This window comes from Rhinatrema bivittatum, chromosome 16 (genome assembly GCF_901001135.1).
Source record: "Rhinatrema bivittatum chromosome 16, aRhiBiv1.1, whole genome shotgun sequence".
NCBI lineage: Eukaryota > Metazoa > Chordata > Amphibia > Gymnophiona > Rhinatrematidae > Rhinatrema > Rhinatrema bivittatum.
In genome coordinates, this window is record NC_042630.1 from 28011154 (window position 1) to 28033980 (window position 22827).

Here is a 22827-nt window from a genome sequence, read left to right on the forward strand (position 1 = left end):
CTCCATGGTGCAACCTCATCTTGAATATTGTGTGCAGTTCTGGTCAATATGTCTCAAAAAAGATATAGCAGAATTAGAAAAGGTACAGAAAATGGCAACTAAAATGATAAAGAGGTTGGAATGATTTTCCCTTGAGGAAAGACTATAGAAGTTAGGACTCTTCAGTTTGGAGAAGAGATGGCTCAGGGGAGATATGATAGAGGTTTGTAAAATAATGAGTGGAATGGAATGAGTAAACGTCAATCAGCTGTTTACTCTTCCAAAAAGTACAAAGACCAGGGGACACACAATGAAGTTACTGGGTAATACATTTAAAAGTAATAAGAGAAAATATTTTTTTACTCAACTCTGCATTTAAAAAAGGTTTGGACAAGTTCCTGGAAGAAAAGGCAATAAACCATTATTAAGGTAGAGTTGCAGAAATCCACTGCTTATTCTTGGGATAAGCAGCTTGGAATCTATCTACCTCTTGGGACCTGCCAGGTACTTGAGACCTGGCTTGGCTACTGTTGGAAACAGGGCTTGATGGACCTTTGGCCTTACCCATTATGGCAAGTATGGTTTTTAACTAGTGCCACAGACCTGAGTTTTGAGGCTATCCCCAATGAAAATGTTTTATTTATTTATATCACTGGGATATTCTGCCTTTTCCTAGGAAGGCACCAGGAGGGTTAAATGAAACGGTACTAGAGACAAGTTTCACAGGAAAGAGGCAGAAGAGGGCACAAATAGGGGAGTCAAGCCTGGGTAAAGAGGTAGCCCGTAAGGGAGAGCCCTGGTTACAGAGGCACCCTCTGCACCAGACAGGAAAGCAGGGAGATATGTACCTGTATGTGTTGGGGGGGGGGGTCTCCATTAAGACTCTTCCAGGAGTGGGCAATTAAGTATGCAGGGCCAAGGGACAGGGGGGAACAGAGGAAGCTGGAGGTAATCAACAGACTAACAGGGCTGCCCCTTTTAAACTCTGAGGGATTATATTTTCTTTTTCTTTTCATGTCAGGGTTTACGTTTGTACAAGCGTGAAGGAGTAGGCCGATGTGCACCAGCTTTGAAGTTTATGTTTTTGTTCCTAATTTTCCATGTTTTTATTGTTCACCTCCTAAGGCCTTGGCAAAGGCGTTATAGAAATAAAGACAAATAAATAAGAGACGGTAAGGGGTATGAAGGTCATTCTGAAACAGTCTGGAGGTGGGAGAGAAGAGCCCCAACACACAACCAGCACAAAAGAACGGGACAGTCGTAAGAGGAGATGCAGTGCATGGTGGGATTTATAATGTCTGGGACCCTCCCCGGTCATGAGGTCACCATGCATCTGGCGCATGCGCTTCAAGCTCCAGGAAGCGCAGGACGGGGCGGTTGAGAACAGAGGGGCGTGTCCCGGAGCTGCACACCCGGAAAGAGGGGGGCGGGCGGTTGTCAGGGGAGGGGAGGAGTCGAAGTTCCGGTTGCTAGGGGGAGGGCGCGCAGTTGCTGGGCGCGGGCGTGGTCCGGCGCCGAGCGCCTGGAAGGAAGGGGGCGGGGCCGGAGAGCCAGGCGGAGTGGAAGATGGCGGCGCCCATGGAGCTGTATTGCTGGAAAGGAGACTGGGGTCTGCCGTCTGTGGACGTAGACTGCCTGGCAGTGCTGGTGAGGCGAGGGCGAGGATGGGGGAGGGAGACAGAGTGAGACGGAGGCCTTCTTCGTACCAGAAGGGCCAGGACTATAAGTCCCAGAATGCACCTGGAGAGGGCGAAGCAGGAAGCGTCTATTTAGAGAGCGTGATTTATTTATAACGCGTGTGTATATGGGAATATAACATGCATTGAGGGGGGAGGTGGTTCTAGTTTTACATTTTTGTGGCTAACTGTAATTATTCATTCATCTGTAATAAGCCCCAGTACAGATTCTTGTAGTTGGTAGCTGACAGCATTTTCTTCAGCCCCCTTTCTGGGCTTCGCTGCTCTCGGTATGGTGAATGGCAGCAAGCCGCGGTGCTGCCGTACTGATCGTCATCGGATGCTCTGCCCGCTTTAGTAGGATTTCATCTACCCCTCCGGACCTTGTTCTTAGTCAGGGAGAGAATGCTGCATGCACCGCCTGAACTGCAGAGTCAGCCTAAGGGATTGCAAAAAACCCCCCCCAAAATTATAAAATAAAATAAATGGAGGGGAAAGGGGAATTTAGGAAGTAGATCTGGGAATAATACCTAAAAGGGTAAATGAGAGTCAAGAAACAGGCAAGTGGATAATTAGAGTTGATGAGTTAGGGGTGCAGTTAATGCTACACTCGACCTTTGTATGCATGTTGGAAGGCCTCTGTACCTTGGGTTGTAAAGTCCTGTTCATGCCGCACCACAACTGCTGCTAAGCAGGAAAGTAATGCCAGGTTTTGTTCCAGAGCTGTTGCATACAGCACACTTGAACATTCAGAGGTCACAGGCGCCACCCAGGAACACTTGCGGAAACAGACAGGGGCAAGGACACTGGGCGCCTTTGAAAAAATTCCATCTGCTTGTGGTGAGAGGTTTAGGTAGGACGTGGTCAGGCAGCCCTTGCAGCCTGTGGGGGAGCCCAGTCTCCCCCCCAAGGGCTGGAACATCAACATCAATAGAGTCCATTGTGCAGAGAAGCAGCTTATGCAGGAGCACGGAAATGAGTTCTGCTAAAATCCCCAGGCCTTAGCTTCCTCTGAGGTTGAGGTTAGAATTCCCAGAGTAGGTTAGATGTTGTCCTAGGGTCTGTTCCTATAGGGCTTCCAGCTCCCCTACCGTTCTTTGAATATTTCATAAGCTGTATACTCCTTAGCCCCGTTCATTAGTTTTCACTGGTTCCCAGAGCTCTCAGGATAGGCACAGACTCCAGGTTGATGACCTTTTCATGGGGGAGGTGGTTTTACCTGGATTATGAAAACAGCAGTAGTAAGGCACACGCTCCTAAGCAACTGAGGTATTGCACTGACAATGGGTATCCACCGTCTGACACAAAAACACATCCTGGAAGCCAGATGCTGACTTGGAGATCCTGCTGTGCCATACATCAAATGAAACAGCAGCCAGACAGAGCCTACAGATCACAGACCCTGGGCCCTGTCTCTGAAAAAGCAGATGGACAGCTCATCTAGCTGATTGGTTTGCTAGATTTGTTGGAGACCACACACCTCTGACCCCTGCCTAACCAAATGGCTACCATCCCAACACATAATGCACAGCTGGCTCCTGTTCCTTTTGTTCTGGACCTTGTGGTCTCCTCTTGTTCAGTCAGAATCAGGATTGGGATCTGGTGCTGTGAGCTTCCATTTACAATTGACCAAGGATTTGTTTCTCAATTTTATATTAGCTGACCTTGCCCCCCCCCCCCCCCCTCCCCTGCCATACCTAGACTGGGTTAGGGGGCTTTGCACCAGTCTCCTTCTGGAACCCTACAATTATGGGCCCTGAATTTAGCCACTAGATGTCGCCCTTGAGTAATGACCATGATTGCCCTCCCTGCCCTGAGGGCTGTAAAACACAGCCTCCCTCAGCCAACCTGGGGAGTGGAAGCCTAGACTTGGGGATCGAACCAGAATACTCCTGTATGGCAGTGCACAACTGGGCCAGCCCGCAGGGCGCTGCTGTTCGTGGCTCCCATCCGAACTATCATTGGAATGGCTACGAGGAGAGGGTCAAGATTAGGGGAGGAAACCCTGGGGAACTTTGAATGATGGGCTGGTGGCACCATAGCCCAAAGAGGCCAGTTCCAGTTGAGCTGGAAGCGCAAAGCAGCAAGAATAAACTGCCGGGTCAAATAAACGATGTTGTAATGTATCATAGTAACCTAGAGAATGAAGACCAAATGGGCCATCCAGGCTGCCCCGCAAGATGCCGCCCTGGGCTGGTTACACTGCTCTTCATTTCCTTCCTCTAGCCAGCAGGGATCCTCTGCGTTTGAATTCCACCACGGTTCTCGTCCTCATCTCTTCCAGGCATCCATCACCCTCTCTCTGAAAAAGTATCTCCTGACCTTGCTGCTGCCTAATGTCGCATTGTTCAGTTGTTACTGCCACTAAACCACTTCCCAGTAGATAAATGACCTCCATCCTTCCTTCAACGTTTACTGACTCGCTTTGTGCAAAGTGCTGACCACTCAGGTCCTTGAGCCAGCCACATGCTGTCATTTAAAAAAGGCACTAAACCGTCCTGGTTTAGAATATTAGGAGCTCAGCTCGTTTCACATTTGCTACCTTTTGGAAACTCCACCTATGTATAGACGACCCCCGTGCTCTTAAACTAGAGTTAGAGGAGATCTGGATTTTTATTGAAGGGTGAGAAATGAAAATATGAGCGCACATGGGCTTGCTGTGGGCCAGATATTGAATTGGACTTTTGCTGGTCCTGAGGATTGTTTGCTGCTAAAACGGTAAACTGCTAGCTTGCCATTTTCTGTGTATCTGTGCAAGCATTGCTCTAGTTTTGTTTTTAGGTTTATTTAGGTCCCATAAATACAAAGTGCTACACCTTCTTAATTACATGTGGACTCATCCCCCAGTCCTGAGCTGAATCCCTCCTGGGTATAGGTGGAGTAGTTCATTCAGCTCTTGTGGATCTACCCTGGTTTCATGGTATTTATTGTCAGTGTCGTAATGCCAAGAGTCCCCGGAAGCCTTCCGTCCTGCCGATACAGAAAGAAGCGCAGGAGAGTCGGCGAGCGCACAGGCCCGTGTCCTGGGCGCGCGATTCAGTATCGGCCCGCATGCAAATGAGGGCCCATGGTAAAAGGAGGCGGTGGCTGTCGGCGGGTTTGACAGCCGATGCTCAATTTTGCCAGCGTCGGTTCTCAAACCCGCTGACAGCCACAGGTTCGGAAAACGGACACCGGCAAAATTGAGCGGGCAGATTTTTAAATTTTTTTTTATTTTTGGGGCCTCCGACTTAATATCGCTATGATATTAAGTCGGAGGGTGTACAGAAAAGCAGTTTTTTCTGCTTTTCTGTACACTTTCCCGGTGCCGGATGAAATTAACGCCTGCCAAAGGCATGCGCGGCTTGGCTGCACATTTTGCTTTCTGTATCACGCGGGAATGACTAATAGATCCATCAACATGCATTTTCATGTTGCGGGCGCTATTAGTTTTGGGGGGGTTGGCCACACGTTTTCGACTCGCTATTACCCCTTACATATAAACCCAATTACTGCGTCGGCCTGAAAGTCAGAAAGGAAAGCGTGCACTACTGCATCAGAGCAGAGAGGTGGCTGCTTCTGGGAAGCCCGGAACCTGTATTTCTAATGTTTCTGGCAGCTGAGAGGGAAGAAGCTGCTATCGTGAATTGTTTGTCCCGCGGAAAGCCACGAGCTCGGGTCTGCTTTCATGGTGCAGCCGATCCTGTCTCTTCTCCCCACAGTCGTTCCCCACCCCACACTCTGGCATTTCTGTCCCCTCGTACCTGTCAGGACTGTGGGGAAGGCTCTTAAAATGCAATTTTTTTTTTTTTAAATTTATACTTTATTAATTTTCTACAATGATTACATCCTGAAAAGGTTTGAGAAATATGTATCACGATATTAAAGCAACATCTATCTTCACAATTTACTCCAATATAATTATTATTGTTCTACACATAACACAACTGGGGGAGAACGCACGGAAAAACTATATGATACCAGAATATACTGTCTCATATAAACCCAGTCAAGCATCTTGGGTTTTAATTCGAAATAGGTAATAGGAGGAGGGAGCATTTCTTAGTTTAATGACCTTTTATCTCTAAATTCTCAGCTTGAGTCTTATCCAACAAGAATGTTTCTAGATGAACTGGATCCACAAAACCACATTTTTTCCCTGGATCATTTATTTATTTATTTATTTGAATGTTTTTATATATTGAAGTTTGGTGTCATCCTTCACTCCGGTTTACAATTGTAACAGTGATTTACATTAAAATATCAGGGAACTAATTAACATTAGGTAACAATGGAAACATTGGGTGACATTGAGTAACATTGAGTAACATTGAGTGACATTGAGTGACATTAGAAACATTGAGTAACAATGGGTAGCATTGCGTAACCATTTAGGTTGATTGATGAATAAATATAAGAAAAAATAATAAATGATATATAAATAGTAATATATAATAATCATTAACACTGAGTAACATTGAGGGTTGAGTGATAAGTCTGGCAGTATGTTATGAGATGTTAAAGAGGTATGGTTGAGGTGTAGTGAGAGATATTAGGTGGTTGGTTGGGTAGTGGGGATTATTGTCTTTACGGGTGTATTGACATCTTGATTGGTTTATCCAATCCCCTCCTTGTAGGCTTGTTTGAAAAGCCATGTTTTGAGTAGCTTTTTGAATATTTTTGTGTCGCTTTGTAGTCTTAGACTGTCGGGTAGAGAGCTCCAGAGATGTGGTCCAGCTATTGAGATGACAAACACAAGGAAATTTAAGAAAGAAAGTCACCCCCAGAGCCACTACTCGATTTTTTAATAACAAGAAGCTTTTCCTCCTTGCCTGGGTGGCTCGGGCGACATCCGGGAAAACTTGTATTTTGTGTCCACAAAAAGATACATCCCTTTTCTTTTTTAAGTATAAAGGCGAGGCAGCCCGCCGGGAAAAAAAACATCCAACCCTGAGAATTCCCACAAGCACAGAGAGAGAAACTCCTCAAGACCAAAGATAGGCTCTCGAAAGCAAAATATAATATTCAAAAATAACATTGACTAAACTCGTTTAACCTCCATCTAGCTTCAACGGGGCTGTCCTCCCTCAGGCCTCCTCATCCCATCTCTCCCTTGTTTTTTGTTTTTTTTTGTTTTGCTCTTTTATCTGCTTTAGAAACGCAGAGGCCTGAGGGTAGAAAAAGGCCACGTGGCCTACCCACTCTGCCCAGCCACACCAACTGCTCAGCTGCTTTCCTGAATCCAGATGCTGTCCTTGTCTCCACCAACTGAAAGGGGAGGCCACGCCACACACCCGCCACTGTCTCCGTAAAGAAACATTTCCTTTCAGTACTCCTGAGTCTATCCCCTTTCCGACGAAAGAGGCTCGCCTCCTGGGCACTGATAGCTTGGAGGTATTTAAACGTCCCTTGTATCTCCCGTATCCTGCTTTTCCTCGAGGGTATCTGTGTATTAAGACACATAGGCACTCGAGATTTAGACTTAACCTTCGTCCTCTCTGTAAATTCTGCGTTATCCTGTGAGATCTCGCAGTGGGTAGGTGTAGGGTGACAGTTTTAAATGGCCCAAAATGCAGAACGGAAGCTTATGGCTAGGTACTTATTAAGCAGGTGAGATGAGTGCAGGGGTTTTCCCTTGTTAATACCCCGGCCTAGAACCCAACCCTTCCAACGACCATCCTGATAGGTGTCGCAGTTGAAGGATACGTGGGACTCCCTCCTCCTCCGGGGAGCAGGATCTGGCTCCAAAAAAGCCAACCGGAGTCTCCCGCTGAGCCTTCAGGCCGGGCCAGAATGCCTGCTAGGGCATAAGCACAGTATTGATTTCCTGCTCATGGCCCCAGGAAAACATCTGCAGATTTTTTTTTTGTGGCAGGAGCAGGGGGACAGGGCAAGGCAGAACTTCGCAGCCCAAGCTGTAATTACACCAAAGATTGCACAGATGCACCGAGATTACGCTAACCACAGAACTTGCCATCTCACTGGGCTGAGAGCCGCTGCCTGAAATCCCGTGACGTAATCCCACAAGGCTGCACGCCCTGGCGCCTTTTCACTTTCCGCTGGCTCGCTTGGAAGCTGCAGTCATTCCATTCACTCCATCCATTACATCACTATCCCCAGCGAAGAAACAACCGAGCAGGCGTCCCCTGAATGTCCTGCTCCCTTCTGCTGTGGGCTGCACCTTTCTGCTGAGGCTTCTACCTGCCTCCTCTGCCCCATGACAAGCACAGGGATCCCTGAAGGGGGGGGGGGGGGGGGGGGGAGGTGGTAGGGATTGTAGTTATCTGTTATGCAAGGAAAGTGAATCCAGTTTGGAGAACCCCTTTTAGCATATGTAAACACGTTACTGTATCTGCTTAACTGTGGTTCTTTATGCTTTCTTCCAAACAACTGACTATCCTTTCTGAGGATGGGTATTGAAATCTGAATCCCAGAACGCCAGATGGAGCCTAATGATGGGAGATGACATCCTGGTCTTTTGCATTCTCTTGTTTGGTGCATGTCACCAGATAGACAACTTTGTCTGGAGCTGCCTGACTTTGCACACTTATTGCCTGTTTATTATCAATGAATGCACTTTGGGTATTTTCCTGTTTTATGTCTACACGTATTTCTCTATTCAATATATCTCCAAACTAACTCTATAATTTGATCTGTATCTCTTATGCATAGTTTCCCTTGTTCATGCTAAAAAAACTGTTCGCTTTAAACAAATGTTATTATGTAACTTCCATTGTTTCAATGTAAACCGAGGTCGGTATATAAAAATGTATAAATAAATAAATAAATTGAGGAGCTGAGCAGTGGTGCGGCTGGGCAGACTCTTCTCCCCCACACATTTCTGTCTGCAGGTCCCCTTGTGCCCAAGATTACTGCACTGATTGGTACCTGTGGGGGGATTGGGACTGCCTGATGGTGAGATGATATTAGAATAGCTGGTGGGGAAACTGAGAGCTTTGTAATGATTTGTCTTTGCCCCCCTACGGTTCAGAGTATGGGATGGCGGATATCGCCTGAGGGTAGCTGTTCCCGTCTTTTCTGTGTATCTTGTGCTATCTGAAGACAAGCGTAGCCTGCGGCTTTCTGGGGCTTCATTCTGTGGGGGGGGGGGGGAATGTCTAACAATTCCCCAGCCCTGCAGGGAACCGTCACCAGGCGTTTTAACGGTCCCCCTCTCTCCCCTTCTTGTAGACCTATGCCAGATTCTCCGGAGCTCCTCTCAAAGTGCACAAGATCACTAATCCCTGGAGAAGCCCATCAGGTAAGGGAGGCTGCAGGGTGTCCAGATGCCAGAGCATGTGCTTGGAATTCATGAGTGGAGAGGGAGAGAGCAACGTATGTTAGGATGTGAGCCTGAGTTTGTAAGTTAATGTGAAAAAATGAGACAAGAAGAAATCAAAGAGAATCAAAACAGAAGCCACGTTCCCCCTCGGTAATAGCTAATGATTCAGGTTAATTATCACGGAAGGAGCCAAAAAAAAAACCAGGGGCTGGATTATTAGTCAGGTCCAAAAAACATACGGATTGCACCAGTTTTAGATATGTGTATGTTTCTAAATCAGAAGTGAGGGATGCAGCCGAAACTTTCTCAGAAGTTCTTAAAAGCTGACCGTGTGGTGAAAGGTCCTGAGCACGGAATGGACCCTCCACCTCTGTGCCGGTGGCTGTGAGCATGGAAAAGTGACTTTTTTATGTGGGAGGCACCTTCCTGATACTTTCCTTTCCCTGCAGGAAGTTTACCGGCCCTGACGACGGAGGACAGCGGTGTCCTCTCCCAGACGCAAGCAATCATCACCCACCTTCGGAAGCAGGTGAGCCACCCTGGTCTCCGCAGGGCCAGGTTGGGCAACGCCGTTTCAAACGCAAGCGGACAGGGAGAAAGCACAGAGGGTTAAATTTGTCATTTCCTCGCATGAACCCGAGGCAAGGCGTACGAGAGGCCTGTAGGAGCGTGTGTGGCTCTGTGATTTACTGCCAGCACGCCCCCCCCCCCTCCCCCTCGGTATTCAGCAGGGTCCATTGATCATACTTCACAGTCTGTCAGTGACATTGCACAAATGAAAGCATTTAGAGTTATTTATAATGTTTCCCAGTTCAGGGACCGTATTTCCCAGTAAGGGGGCCTCCCTGATACACCATATTCATGTGATTATGTGCTATTAACTCGGCTTCCTCTAGGTGTGAAGAGGTCTCTGACTTTAGAGGCACTCCGTGCATGCCCCAGGTTTCCCAAACCAAATTGAGAGCTTCCTGTCACCCTCTGCCCCCAGCCGCATGCATCAAAGGGTCAGAGAGCCATTTATAGAGCTGGCTACACAGTCCTGACACACACACACACAAAAGCGCACACATGGCCATCCGTCCAGGAAAAATAGGTCTGCAAAACTTTGTTTAAAAAAAAAAATTGCATAGAATGAGTCACAGATCTCATACAATGAAATTCATTGAAAGAATGACGGGCAGCCGGGCACATGCATTCCCTCAGTCTTTGCAGGGCATGAGAGACCCTGTGTGTCAGCGGGAAGTCTTTCCGACGCGCAGTGCCAGCTGTGGTCTGGAGACCGTCTGAGGTCAGGCTCCGGGGTGTGCAGACCACCCGAGGTCAGGCCCTGAGGTTTGGAGAGCATCCAAGTTCTAGCGCTGATCCCCCTGCAGGCCACCTGGACCCAGAAGTCACTCTGGAAGTGAAAGCTGCCATGCTTAGCAATGAAACAGCTGCCCAGCTGTGCTGAGAGATGGAAGGTCTTGTCCTGGTGTATTCAGCAGCTGCAGTTTCTCTCCGTGTGAAAGCCGCTTTCTTAGTCATCGGGGGAAGGTACAGGAACAGCATCCTGTTAGGTGAGAGGAGAGACTGCAGGCCTCCTATAAGGCTGTGTGTGCTGGGGAGGGGTCGCTGAGTGTATTCGTGTCCCTTCCTAGCTCTTAGCTGGTTAGTAGCAGTGCACTCTGAGGCCGATGCAATAAAATGTGCATCCAAAAAGAGTTTATCACGGGACACTCCCAAAATACTTCTAGGAAAGCTCCTAGATGAGAAGTGAGGAGTGGGGGTAATGAAGGATAGAATTGTAAAAGATGGTAAAAAGGAAAATTTAGTTCTCACCTGCTAAGTTTTGTTACTGTAGTGCCATAGATCAGTCCAGACGCCTGGGTTTTGCCTCCCTGCCAGCAGATGGAGACAGAGAAAGTTTCACCAACACTCCCAGGGGATTGTGAAGTGCTGGTGGGGCCATCCCCCCCCTGGGTTGGTGACCCTTCTGATAGCTCGGTCTGGAGGTCTGTGGGGTGGACATCTGGTGGTCCAGATCCCTCATCCCCCACGAGACTGCAGTGGAATCTGCTGCCAGTTCTGCACTGCAAGCCCAGTGGAGCAGGGAAGTGTCCCTTTTATACGGTTTGTCCTGCAACCTGAACCTCTGCACCAAAAGAAAAGTATTGGTTTCTATGTATCTTTATTTGTTCTCCAAGAATTAAAAAAAAAAAAAAGAGAGAGAGAACGAGGAGCTTGTTAGAGGAGTCTGTGCAGCGGCGAGGTTCCCAGGGGGAAGCAACCTTAGCAGCTCGGGGAGCTCAGCAATGGGGTTTATCAGCAGCTTCACTGCCTGCGGAGGAGACCGGGTGTTGAGCTCCGTGGTGCTGAGGGCCTGTGTCCCTTCTTGCCGTTGAGGGGCTGGTGGTGCCGCAGGGGCGGGGAGGAACAGTGTGTGAGGCATGGCGTTCGGGGGGGGGGGGAGGTCTGCATCGAGCATGACCGCACCAGGAGAACAAGCCTTGCAGGTGACGGGGGTCCTAATGCTGAGGCTTTCCCCATCAGCGCGGAAACAGCGGCCATTTTCGATTCCCTAGCAGCGTCAGCCGGCGAGGCAGGAACAGGGAAAAGAGATTCTTAGGTTTCTGTGACTGTTCAAGTTTGGCAATTATATTACAATCTCTGCAGCTTGTTTTAAAACTGTTACTCCCTCTACCTGCATCGCTTCAGTATTTCTCTGTCTCCAGCAGATGGAGGTGGGAGTTTGGGTTCCTAAAAAAGAAAGAACAGTCTCCGAGCAGTTTTATTGTTTTAGCCAGCAGGACAGAAGCAGCATCTTGTTTTTTTCCTTCCTCCCAGGGGGTTGGCAGGTCCTGGGAGGACCACCCCCCCTGGTAGCAGGTACAGCGGGAGCCGGGCTTGGAAGTCCGCAGTGCTCTCTTTTTGTTGGTGAGGCGGCCGGGGTGATACCGATGGTCCGGTCCCTCCCCTCCCCCCTTCTCTGCCGGGATCAAGCCTGCCCTCCTAAGCGCTATAGTACTAGTCACACGGCTGTGCGGCGGCAGGGCCGGTCTTAGTTCTCCCTCTAGCGGGGGACCGCCTCGGCAGGCTGGGGGGGGGGGTGTTCTTTGGCTGGGCGCCGATCTGCTCGCTCCTCCTCGCAGCGGCCATGCCGCGTGAGGCTGGTTCCGGCTGCGGAGAGTCAGCATGGCGGCTCTCTCACGCGGATCTGTGTTCGCATTGTGCCCCTCCCCCCTGGTCGGGAGGGAACCTCAGGTAGGATGGCAGGACACGCGCTGCGGGTAAATGCCCCACTTCGCAGCAGGATGATGCCGATACGTTCCCCCATAAACGCGGCGGCCATCTTAAAAAAAACCTTTTCTGCGGCTCAGAAGGCGGCTGGGGGAGGGGGGATCTCCCGCCGGCTCTGTCCCCTGCCGCAAGAAGTCCAGGGGGGGGGGGGATCCTGGGGATGATTATTCAGATTTTTTGGACGAGGAACCCGTTCCCCTGGAGGGGGGGAATTGGCAAACCAGCCTGCTTTTACTCCGGACTTTGTGTGCTTGATGCACAGAGCCTATTTGGCCAGCCGGTCTCAGCAGGTGGGCGTTCTGACACAGGGTCCCCAGGCGAACGGAGCCCCCGGGCTCGGTCTGAGTCCGGAAGATCAGGGAGCAAGTCCGGCTGAAGCTCCCGCGGGAGTTCTGGAGCCCATGAGGCCTTTGCCTCAGGACGCAGTCCCAGCTCCTCCTCTCGGCAGTGGCGCCGATCTGGATGAGGTCCCGGAAAAGCCTTTGCCCCTGGATGGGGATGATCCAAGAGCCGGTCGCTTATTTCACAGGGAGGAATTGGAAGCCCCCTCATTCCCTCTGTCCTGGAGGAACTGGAGCTTGCCCTTCCCCAGGCTGATCCGGGCCAAGACACTGTCGATCCCATTGTGGCCGGCTTACAGGGCCCAGCCTAGGCTTTTCCCCTGCATCAGATGCGTCAACAGCTGTTGGTCCAGGAGGGGGGATGGACAAACTGTACCCCTTGCCTGAGGAGATCTTAGACCTCCTGAAGGTTCCTAAAGTGGACGCTTCAGTTTCAGCGGTCACGAAGAGCACCGCTTAAAGATCTCCAAGGTAGGAAGCTTGAGGTTCTGCTCAAAGGGATTTTTGAGGTCTCGGCCCTCTGCATTGGAGCCGCCGTCTGCAGCAGTTACATGCTTCAGGCAAGCCTCAGGCGGGGGCGGCAGTTACATGCTTCGGGCAAGCCTCAGGCGGGAGCAGCAGTTACATGCTTCGGGCAAGCCTCAGGCGGGAGCGGCAGTTACATGCTTCAGGCAAGCCTCAGGCGGGGGCGGCAGTTACATGCTTCGGGCAAGCCTCAGGCGGGAGCAGCAGTTACATGCTTCGGGCAAGCCTCAGGCGGGAGCGGCAGTTACATGCTTCGGGCAAGCCTCAGGCGGGGGCGGCGGTTACATGCTTCGGGCAAGCCTCAGGCGGGAGCGGCAGTTACATGCTTCGGGCAAGCCTCAGGCGGGGAGCGGCAGTTACATGCTTCGGGCAAGCCTCAGGCGGGAGCGGCAGTTACATGCTTCGGGCAAGCCTCAGGCGGGAGCGGCAGTTACATGCTTCGGGCAAGCCTCAGGCGGGAGCGGCAGTTACATGCTTCGGGCAAGCCTCAGGCGGGGGCGGCAGTTACATGCTTCGGGCAAGCCTCAGGCGGGAGCGGCAGTTACATGCTTCGGGCAAGCCTCAGGCGGGGGCGGCAGTTACATGCTTCGGGCAAGCCTCAGGCGGGGGCGGCAGTTACCTGCTTCGGGCAAGCCTCAGGCGGGAGCGGCAGTTACCTGCTTCGGGCAAGCTTCAGGCGGGAGCGGCAGTTACCTGCTTCAGGCAAGCCTCAGGCGGGGGCGGCGGTTACATGCTTCAGGCAAGCCTCAGGCGGGGGCGGCGGTTACATGCTTCGGGCAAGCCTCAGGCGGGAGCGGCAGTTACATGCTTCGGGCAAGCCTCAGGCGGGAGCGGCAGTTACATGCTTCGGGCAAGCTTCAGGCGGGAGCGGCAGTTACATGCTTCGGGCAAGCCTCAGGCGGGAGCGGCAGTTACATGCTTCGGGCAAGCTTCAGGCGGGAGCGGCAGTTACCTGCTTCAGGCAAGCCTCAGGCGGGGGCGGCGGTTACATGCTTCGGGCAAGCCTCAGGCGGGAGCGGCAGTTACATGCTTCGGGCAAGCCTCAGGCGGGAGCGGCAGTTACATGCTTTGGGCAAGCCTCAGGCGGGAGCGGCGGTTACATGCTTCGGGCAAGCCTCAGGCGGGGGCGGCGGTTACATGCTTCGGGCAAGCCTCAGGCGGGGGCGGCGGTTACATGCTTCGGGCAAGCCTCAGGCGGGAGCGGCAGTTACATGCTTCGGGCAAGCCTCAGGCGGGGGCGGCAGTTACATGCTTCGGGCAAGCCTCAGGCGGGAGCGGCAGTTACATGCTTCGGGCAAGCCTCAGGCGGGGGCGGCAGTTACATGCTTCGGGCAAGCCTCAGGCGGGGGGCGGCAGTTACCTGCTTCGGGCAAGCCTCAGGCGGGAGCGGCAGTTACCTGCTTCGGGCAAGCCTCAGGCGGGAGCGGCAGTTACCTGCTTCAGGCAAGCCTCAGGCGGGGGCGGCGGTTACATGCTTCGGGCAAGCCTCAGGCGGGGGCGGCGGTTACATGCTTCGGGCAAGCCTCAGGCGGGAGCGGCAGTTACATGCTTCGGGCAAGCCTCAGGCGGGAGCGGCAGTTACATGCTTCGGGCAAGCTTCAGGCGGGAGCGGCAGTTACATGCTTCGGGCAAGCCTCAGGCGGGAGCGGCAGTTACATGCTTCGGGCAAGCTTCAGGCGGGAGCGGCAGTTACCTGCTTCAGGCAAGCCTCAGGCGGGGGCGGCGGTTACATGCTTCAGGCAAGCCTCAGGCGGGAGCGGCAGTTTACATGCTTCGGGCAAGCCTCAGGCGGGAGCGGCAGTTACATGCTTCGGGCAAGCCTCAGGCGGGGGCGGCGGTTACATGCTTCGGGCAAGCCTCAGGCGGGAGCGGCAGTTACATGCTTCGGGCAAGCCTCAGGCGGGGGCGGCGGTTACATGCTTCGGGCAAGCCTCAGGCGGGAGCGGCAGTTACATGCTTCGGGCAAGCCTCGGGCGGGGGCGGCAGTTACATGCTTCGGGCAAGCCTCAGGCGGGAGCGGCAGTTACATGCTTCGGGCAAGCCTCAGGCGGGGGCGGCGGTTACATGCTTCGGGCAAGCCTCAGGCGGGAGCGGCAGTTACATGCTTCGGGCAAGCCTCAGGCGGGAGCGGCAGTTACATGCTTCGGGCAAGCCTCGGGAGGGGGCGGCAGTTACATGCTTCGGGCAAGCCTCAGGCGGGAGCGGCAGTTACATGCTTCGGGCAAGCCTCGGGCGGGAGCGGCAGTTACATGCTTCGGGCAAGCCTCGGGCGGGAGCGGCAGTTACATGCTTCGGGCAAGCCTCGGGCGGGGGCGGCAGTTACATGCTTCGGGCAAGCCTCGGGCGGGAGCGGCAGTTACATGCTTCGGGCAAGCCTCGGGCGGGGGCGGCAGTTACATGCTTCGGGCAAGCCTCGGGCGGGGGCGGCAGTTACATGCTTCGGGCAAGCCTCAGGCGGGAGCGGCAGTTACATGCTGCGGGCAAGCCTCAGGCGGGAGCGGCAGTTACATGCTTCGGGCAAGCCTCGGGCGGGGGCGGCAGTTACCTGCTTCAGGCAAGCCTCAGGCGGGAGCGGCAGTTACATGCTTCGGGCAAGCCTCAGGCGGGAGCGGCAGTTACATGCTTCGGGCAAGCCTCGGGCGGGGGCGGCAGTTACATGCTTCGGGCAAGCCTCGGGCGGGGGCGGCAGTTACCTGCTTCAGGCAAGCCTCAGGCGGGAGCGGCAGTTACATGCTTCGGGCAAGCCTCAGGCGGGAGCGGCAGTTACATGCTTCGGGCAAGCCTCGGGCGGGGGCGGCAGTTACATGCTTCGGGCAAGCCTCAGGCGGGGGCGGCGGTTACCTGCTTCGGGCAAGCCTCAGGCGGGAGCGGCAGTTACATGCTTCGGGCAAGCCTCAGGCGGGAGCGGCAGTTACATGCTTCGGGCAAGCCTCGGGCGGGAGCGGCAGTTACATGCTTCGGGCAAGCCTCGGGCGGGGGCGGCGGTTACATGCTTCGGGCAAGCCTCAGGCGGGAGCGGCAGTTACATGCTTCGGGCAAGCCTCAGGCGGGGGCGGCGGTTACATGCTTCGGGCAAGCCTCAGGCGGGAGCGGCAGTTACATGCTTCGGGCAAGCCTCGGGCGGGGGCGGCAGTTACATGCTTCGGGCAAGCCTCAGGCGGGAGCGGCAGTTACATGCTTCGGGCAAGCCTCAGGCGGGGGCGGCGGGTTTACATGCTTCGGGCAAGCCTCAGGCGGGAGCGGCGGTTACATGCTTCGGGCAAGCCTCAGGCGGGAGCGGCAGTTACATGCTTCGGGCAAGCCTCGGGAGGGGGGCGGCAGTTACATGCTTCGGGCAAGCCTCAGGCGGGAGCGGCAGTTACATGCTTCGGGCAAGCCTCGGGCGGGAGCGGCAGTTACATGCTTCGGGCAAGCCTCGGGCGGGAGCGGCAGTTACATGCTTCGGGCAAGCCTCGGGCGGGGGCGGCAGTTACATGCTTCGGGCAAGCCTCGGCGGGAGCGGCAGTTACATGCTTCGGGCAAGCCTCGGGCGGGGGCGGCAGTTACATGCTTCGGGCAAGCCTCGGGCGGGGGCGGCAGTTTACATGCTTCGGGCAAGCCTCAGGCGGGAGCGGCAGTTACATGCTTCGGGCAAGCCTCAGGCGGGAGCGGCAGTTACATGCTTCGGGCAAGCCTCGGGCGGGGGCGGCAGTTACCTGCTTCAGGCAAGCCTCAGGCGGGAGCGGCAGTTACATGCTTCGGGCAAGCCTCAGGCGGGAGCGGCAGTTTACATGCTTCGGGCAAGCCTCGGGCGGGGGCGGCAGTTACATGCTTCGGGCAAGCCTCGGGCGGGGGCGGCAGTTACCTGCTTCAGGCAAGCCTCAGGCGGGAGCGGCAGTTACATGCTTCGGGCAAGCCTCAGGCGGGAGCGGCAGTTACATGCTTCGGGCAGCTTCGGGCGGGAGCGGCAGTTACATGCTTCGGGCAAGCCTCGGGCGGGGGCGGCAGTTACATGCTTCGGGCAAGCCTCAGGCGGGGGCGGCAGTTACATGCTTCGGGCAAGCCTCAGGCGGGGGCGGCAGTTACATGCTTCGGGCAAGCCTCAGGCGAGGGCGGCAGTTACATGCTTCGGGCAAGCCTCAGGCGGGGGCGGCAGTTGCTGAGTGCAAGAGATCTTCCAGCTCGGGAGTCGGTGCAAGCGGAGCGCCTGGAGGCGGCCGTGACTTATGGGGCGGGTGCCTTATATGACCTGCTTCGTACTTCCTCCCGAACAATGGTATCCGCAGTGTCCGCCGGGAGGCTCCTCTGGTTACGTAAGTGGTCGGCTGATGCTTCCTCTAAGGCTCAACTTGGAGCTCTTCCCCTCAAGGGCAAGCTTTTGTTTGGGGAGGATTTGGAACAACTGGTAAAAGCCGTTGGGCGACGACAAGGTCCCCAAGCTGCCTGAGGATAAACCTAAGGGATCCAGAGGTTTTCTTCCAACAGGCTCTCGCTTTAGGGGGCAAAGACGCTTCCGCCAGAGCCGGGGCGCATTTGCCGAGTCGTGGCCCTGACCACGTTCTGTGGCTTTCCTTCATTTACCGTTCCCTCTGCTTTCTTTTCTCAGAAATACAATGCGGATTACGACCTGTCGGCCAGGCAGGGGGCTGACACCCTGGCGTTTGTGTCTTTGCTGGAGGAGAAGCTGCTTCCCGCCCTGGTGAGTCTTGGCGTGCCTGAGGCCGTCTTCACCATTAGTGTCTCATTAAATGGCTTGATAGGGAGACTTCATCAGTGTGCGCCCAATCTCTGCTCTTATCCTGCTGGCGGTCCTGTTGCAGCAAATTTTCGGGCAGACCGGTGAAGCTGTACTTGTGCATGGGAGGGAAGCTTGCATTGCTGCCGGGTTTGGGGGAGGGGAGTGGAGAGGAGCTTGCACTGTAGTTGCCTGCGCCGTACCTGTTCTCTGGTGGGACAGTGTGCGAGTGAGAAGCTTGCACTGCCGCTACCTTTTGTTGGACAGGGGGTGCCCAGTTAATTGTGTTTTTTTGCAGAAGAATCCTTTTTTTTTTTTTGGCCCCTCTTGCAGATTCACACCTTCTGGATTGATGCCAAAAACTACGTGGAGCACACCAGGAAGTGGTACGCGGAGACCATCCCCTTCCCCTTCAACTTCTTCCTGCCAAACCAGATGCACCGGCAGCACGTGACGAGGCTGCAGCTGATCCGCGGAGATGCCTGGATCGAGGACGAGGAGGAGCTGGAGAAGGAGGTAACCCTCTGGCAGCGAGAGAGGCTGTCGCAGCTCTAGAAGGAAGATCTCTTGATTTTTGGATGCTTGCACATTGATGCTCTTCTAGCCTCCCAGCGACGGGACGAAGTTTTCACGCATGCTCGTTAAGCCAGGCATGAAACGCAGCGCCGTCTGACTCTGAGCGTCAAGTGGGCATCTGTGGCTGATCCACCATAGCGTTTGAAAGGAACATTTCTGTCTTGCTCAGCTTTGAAATGTTGCACTGTCCATGGTAGGCATGATATTCTGTTAGAGTTCACTTCTCTACTTGCCTTGATACATAAGCAAACAAGAACAGAGGACTCAGCAACCTGCTCTGTCCTACATTAGTCATGTGAGTTTTGATATTTTCAAGGGCATTTTACCTTCTGGCATCTATCTGTTGCCCTCATTCATTCACTCTTTCACTGGGGAGAGGGAAGAGGCTTCAGCGATGGCACCAGGAGCCTACAGAGGGCCGTTATCACCTTTCTCTTTCTCTGTCTCATAGCTATATCGAGAGGCCCAGGAATGCCTATCCCTCCTGTCGCATAGGCTGGGGACGCAGAAGTTCTTCTTCGGAGACTCGTAAGTAGCATTTGGGAGCCGAGGGTGACAGCAGGTCCTTTTTGGATTACTGGCATAAAAGCAGTTTGTGCCTCCTGGCACTGAGAGCTTGCAGAATAGCTGGGCACATAGTCTCATGCACCAAGCACACTATAGAGTTAAAAACTATGAAATGGAACTCTGGAGTTCTAATCCCAGCTCTGCCTCCACTTCTGTGTGTTACTGTGAGAAGAATGATGTCCCTATGCAAGGACGTACCAATCATGACAGGGCAATAAGAATGGTGTGGTTCCTTCTTCTCCTGACAAAGCTGTGCCTTCCTGTTGCAATATGATTAGGAAGTACTTTGTACCATATTTAGAAGAAAGTCATGCACCATCTCACTAAAGGAAGTAGCACTCCTTGTGCTGGCTGGCAGGAGAACATCCTTGCCCAGCTTGCACATTACAGGCCCCAACGGGAATACAAAGGGTTTGAACAGAAATGCACCAAGGCAAGCAGCCCCCAGGAAATGCTGATAAAATATATCTGATGAAGACTGTTAATGTGAAGAAAGATGGGTCTCAGGTGGGGGGACAGGACAGAAATGTCTTTACAAATTAACGAGAGAAAAATAATTTATTCAAAATTGTGATATCTCAGGAGGAGAGTACAATTACTAGCAAAGGCAATTCAGAAGCAGTCTAGAGATCGTTATTTATACAATAGGCTAAGTAGGTCACTACCTTTAATTTACATACCAATAAACTAGTTACTTAGTTAACATAACATTTTTCTAACTGGTTGGCATTATAAGTTTATCTCATAAATGCTAATAAGACTGAAATTTGTAAATTATATGATTTCATGTAAATTGAGCCCAGAAGGCAAAAATGAAACTTAATGTTGACCTTTAACATACTTTCTAACCTTTAGCATACATTTTAGCATTTCAGCAGCCTTGGCTATTTCTACAAATCTGATCAGCTCAATCTCATTGTGCTGTAATTTTCTTTTTCTTCACCTCCACTAAACTAATCTGGCTTCATAGAAAATTCCCTCAAAGCATCCTTACATCTTCCTTTGGCTTTGGCAGTGGACGTGGAACCAGCTGTGCTGGAGGATCCATGGCAATGCCCATCCAGGTCCCAGAAGGTTCCGAGAGATGACTGTAGTATTTGGCCTGCTGCTGCTCTTTGAAGTCGTTCTCTCATCATTCCTGCTTATTTCTTCTTGCTGTTAAATTTCACCAAACCCTTCTGCCTTGGTGAAGGAATATGCTTATGCTTTATCGGCATTTCCTGTGGGTTGGCGAAATGATCCATATAATGTTTGCCTTGGTGCATTACTGCTCAAACCCTTTGTATTCCTGTCGGGGCCAGTGACATGTAAGTGGGAGCCAGCCAGCACAAGAAGTACTACTTCTTTTAGAGGAATTGTACTGATGGCTGCATAATCTTTGAGGCCGAACACTTCTTTAGTTGTGAGTCATTTCTAAGTACAAGGAGCTGAGTGCAGGAAGACTCAGAAACAAGAGGCTTTTATTCAGAAGAGTCTCCAGCTGCCTTAAGTGATCTCAAAAGCTCGTTTGTTGCCAGCGGTCCTGCACCATTATATACAGCGTCACCTGTAGGAAAGGCTGGGCTTTCAGGAGCTGTGAGATCCCCTGTCACAGCCCTCCCAACCAGTGTACCTTCACCATTCCCTATAGCACCTCCTGCTGGTAGAGACTGGGTCTGCAGGAGTTGTGAGCTCCATCCACCCCTTCCACTACACGCAGCGCTTCTGCACATTTCCTTACTGTGCCTCCTGCTGGGAGAGGCTGGGACTGCAGTTGTGTGCTTCTTTCACCATTGTGCTCCTTGTAGTGACTCTTCAGGCTTCCCCTTTGCTCTCTAATAGCTGTGATGCTGTGAGGTACTACCCCCATGTATTCTTTCTTTCCCTTGCAGCCCTGCATCCCTCGATGCTTACATCTTCAGCCACTTGGCACTTCTCCTGAAAGCAAAGTTACCCAGCAGTAAATTACAGCAGCATTTGAAGACCTTGGACAATCTGTGTAACTACTGCATCTCAATCCTGAGCATTTACTTTGCCTGGGATGGAGGTAAGGGCCCCTCCGTTCGGCAGTGAGCAGGACACAGGCAGAAGGGGGATTAGTTGTAACTGGCTTGCTTGTTCCCTTGCAGGGGTCTCCCAGCCCACGTCCCCAAGGACGGCTCCGGCTGACGCGCCAGACGGCGAGGAGGAACCCCACAAACGGCGCAATCAGATCCTGTCGGTGGCAGCGGGGCTGGTCGCCATGATTGGATACGCTTTCCTGAGCGGGATAATCTCCATCCACGCGGGGTCGTCTGGCAGTGCCGTAATTGGGCGGCTCGACATGGAGGAGGAGGAGGAGGAGGAGACCTGAGGAGCTCAGCATGAAACCACTCCGGTCTCGGGTCATGGGTCACAAGAGACAGTTGTTTGAATTTTTTTGTTTGTTTGTTTGGTTTTTTTTTAATAACTCTGCCTCCTGTACAGTGAGGCTGTAAGTAATCTGGAAAGTAAAAGTATGCCCCTTGCTATAGTCCCTGGCTTTGATCTTGTGACGTGACAGCAGCACCAGGAATGCCAGTCCAGTAGAAAAAGGTTTTACTAACGGCGAGGTGTCTGCGTGCGTTAGAGCCTCTCTGCCCATGGGACAGGCCCGTCGCGGGGCTCCTGATCTGCAGCTCGCTAGGAGGCCCTATCTGTCGGGCTGGATTTATTGACTCCCGCCATCCCTAACCTGTCTCTGCTTCTGTGCTGCTCCTTCTGGGCAGGTGGACTTGTGAAGGAAGATGACGCGGGTACGGCTTGTGTTTTGCGGTGCGCGCATAGCTGATGGCAAACCACCTGTCCCTTTGGCCAGAGTGAGGGCACTTTCCCCCCACGTAACCGGCTTTGAAAAGTTGCCCTGATGGAGATGCAGTACCTGCAGGGTACTCGGCTGGCTTCTTTCTAGGAGGAACAAGTGAGCCAGTCCTGCTTCAGGCGTTTAATGTGAGAAAGACCCCAGGATGTGACGACGGAGCAGGACTGGCTTCTGCGGTCCCAACACCATGAACCGTGTCGGGGGAACGCGGAGCACGTGCAGCCTCGTTCCGTCCCAGGGCCGAGAGCTCGCCTGTGTTGTGCGAGCTGTACGTCGGCGCCGAGACACGCCTGGACCATGTCACGGCCCCGGTTGTGCAAGCGGCTGTCAACGCTGAGCCTCCTAACAGCTGGGGAGCCCCCGCGCGGACTTACACTTGGCTTTGCTGCTTCGGTAGGGAGGAGCTGGCGTTCAGCATCCTCAGCTGTGCGAGAGATTTCATGCTGGGGACTCTGCGGCAGACACATTCCAGCAGCCGGAAGATTAATCACGAGCTGCAGTTGCGGTAATGCCCAGTTACGCCGGGGAAAGGGGCTCTCTGGGTGCGTTTCCAGGACAGAAGCACATTCAGGCTGCCTGAGGTCAGACTTTGGACTGCTGCCAGATCGAGAGAGAGAGACACGATGCTCTGGGGAAAAGGCTGGGATCGGTGGGGCTGCGACCAAGGCAGCTCTTCTCCCCCCCCCCCCCCCGCATCCCAGCCCCGTCCCCTGGCGTTCCTTGAGGGGTGAGACGGGGGTTCTTTAGCAGATGTTACCAGTCCCTCCCAGCGCCCCCCCCATGCATCAACGAACGGCTCGCGGTCTTGTGACTGCTAAATCAGCGTAAGGACTTGGCAACCTCCCGCCCCTGCTGAGTCACTCACGGGCACCGGGGCGAGGCTCAGCCCAAGCTGCCGCACTCACTTTTTCCCCATAAAATTGAGGTTGCATCATGCCGGAAAAATGCACTCGACTTCAGGGAAACACTGGCTGCTGGGACCGTGCCAAGGTTGGAATGACTTACAGGCTGAACCGAAGGAGGTTTTCTGTCTCTGCTAACAATTCGCTTCACGGTTTCCCTTAGCTTTCCCCCCGCCTGCCATATCTTCCCAT

The 22827-nt window shown here is 53.1% G+C and overlaps 1 protein-coding gene across 1 annotated transcript; it reads left to right on the forward strand.

Annotated features, from left to right (window-relative positions):
- The first annotated feature begins 1494 nt into the window (after window positions 1–1494).
- On the forward strand, window positions 1495–21409 carry MTX1 (metaxin 1). The gene is made up of 8 exons (XM_029579460.1): window positions 1495–1626; window positions 8826–8895; window positions 9366–9445; window positions 17644–17736; window positions 18106–18288; window positions 18800–18876; window positions 20787–20941; window positions 21024–21409. The coding sequence occupies exons 1-8, from the start codon at window positions 1546–1548 to the stop codon at window positions 21245–21247; spliced, it is 963 nt and encodes a 320-aa protein (XP_029435320.1). The 5' UTR covers window positions 1495–1545; the 3' UTR covers window positions 21248–21409.
- The last annotated feature ends 1418 nt before the right edge of the window (window positions 21410–22827 follow it).

Bases quoted from the DNA above. Each gene is read 5' to 3' on its own strand.
- MTX1 (XM_029579460.1), top strand. From the start codon at position 1,546: ATGGCGGCGCCCATGGAGCTGTATTGCTGGAAAGGAGACTGGGGTCTG. The intron at 18,289-18,799 runs GTAACCCTCTGG...TCTGTCTCATAG, and splicing joins AGGAGGAGCTGGAGAAGGAG to CTATATCGAGAGGCCCAGGA. The intron at 20,942-21,023 runs GTAAGGGCCCCT...GTTCCCTTGCAG, and splicing joins TTACTTTGCCTGGGATGGAG to GGGTCTCCCAGCCCACGTCC.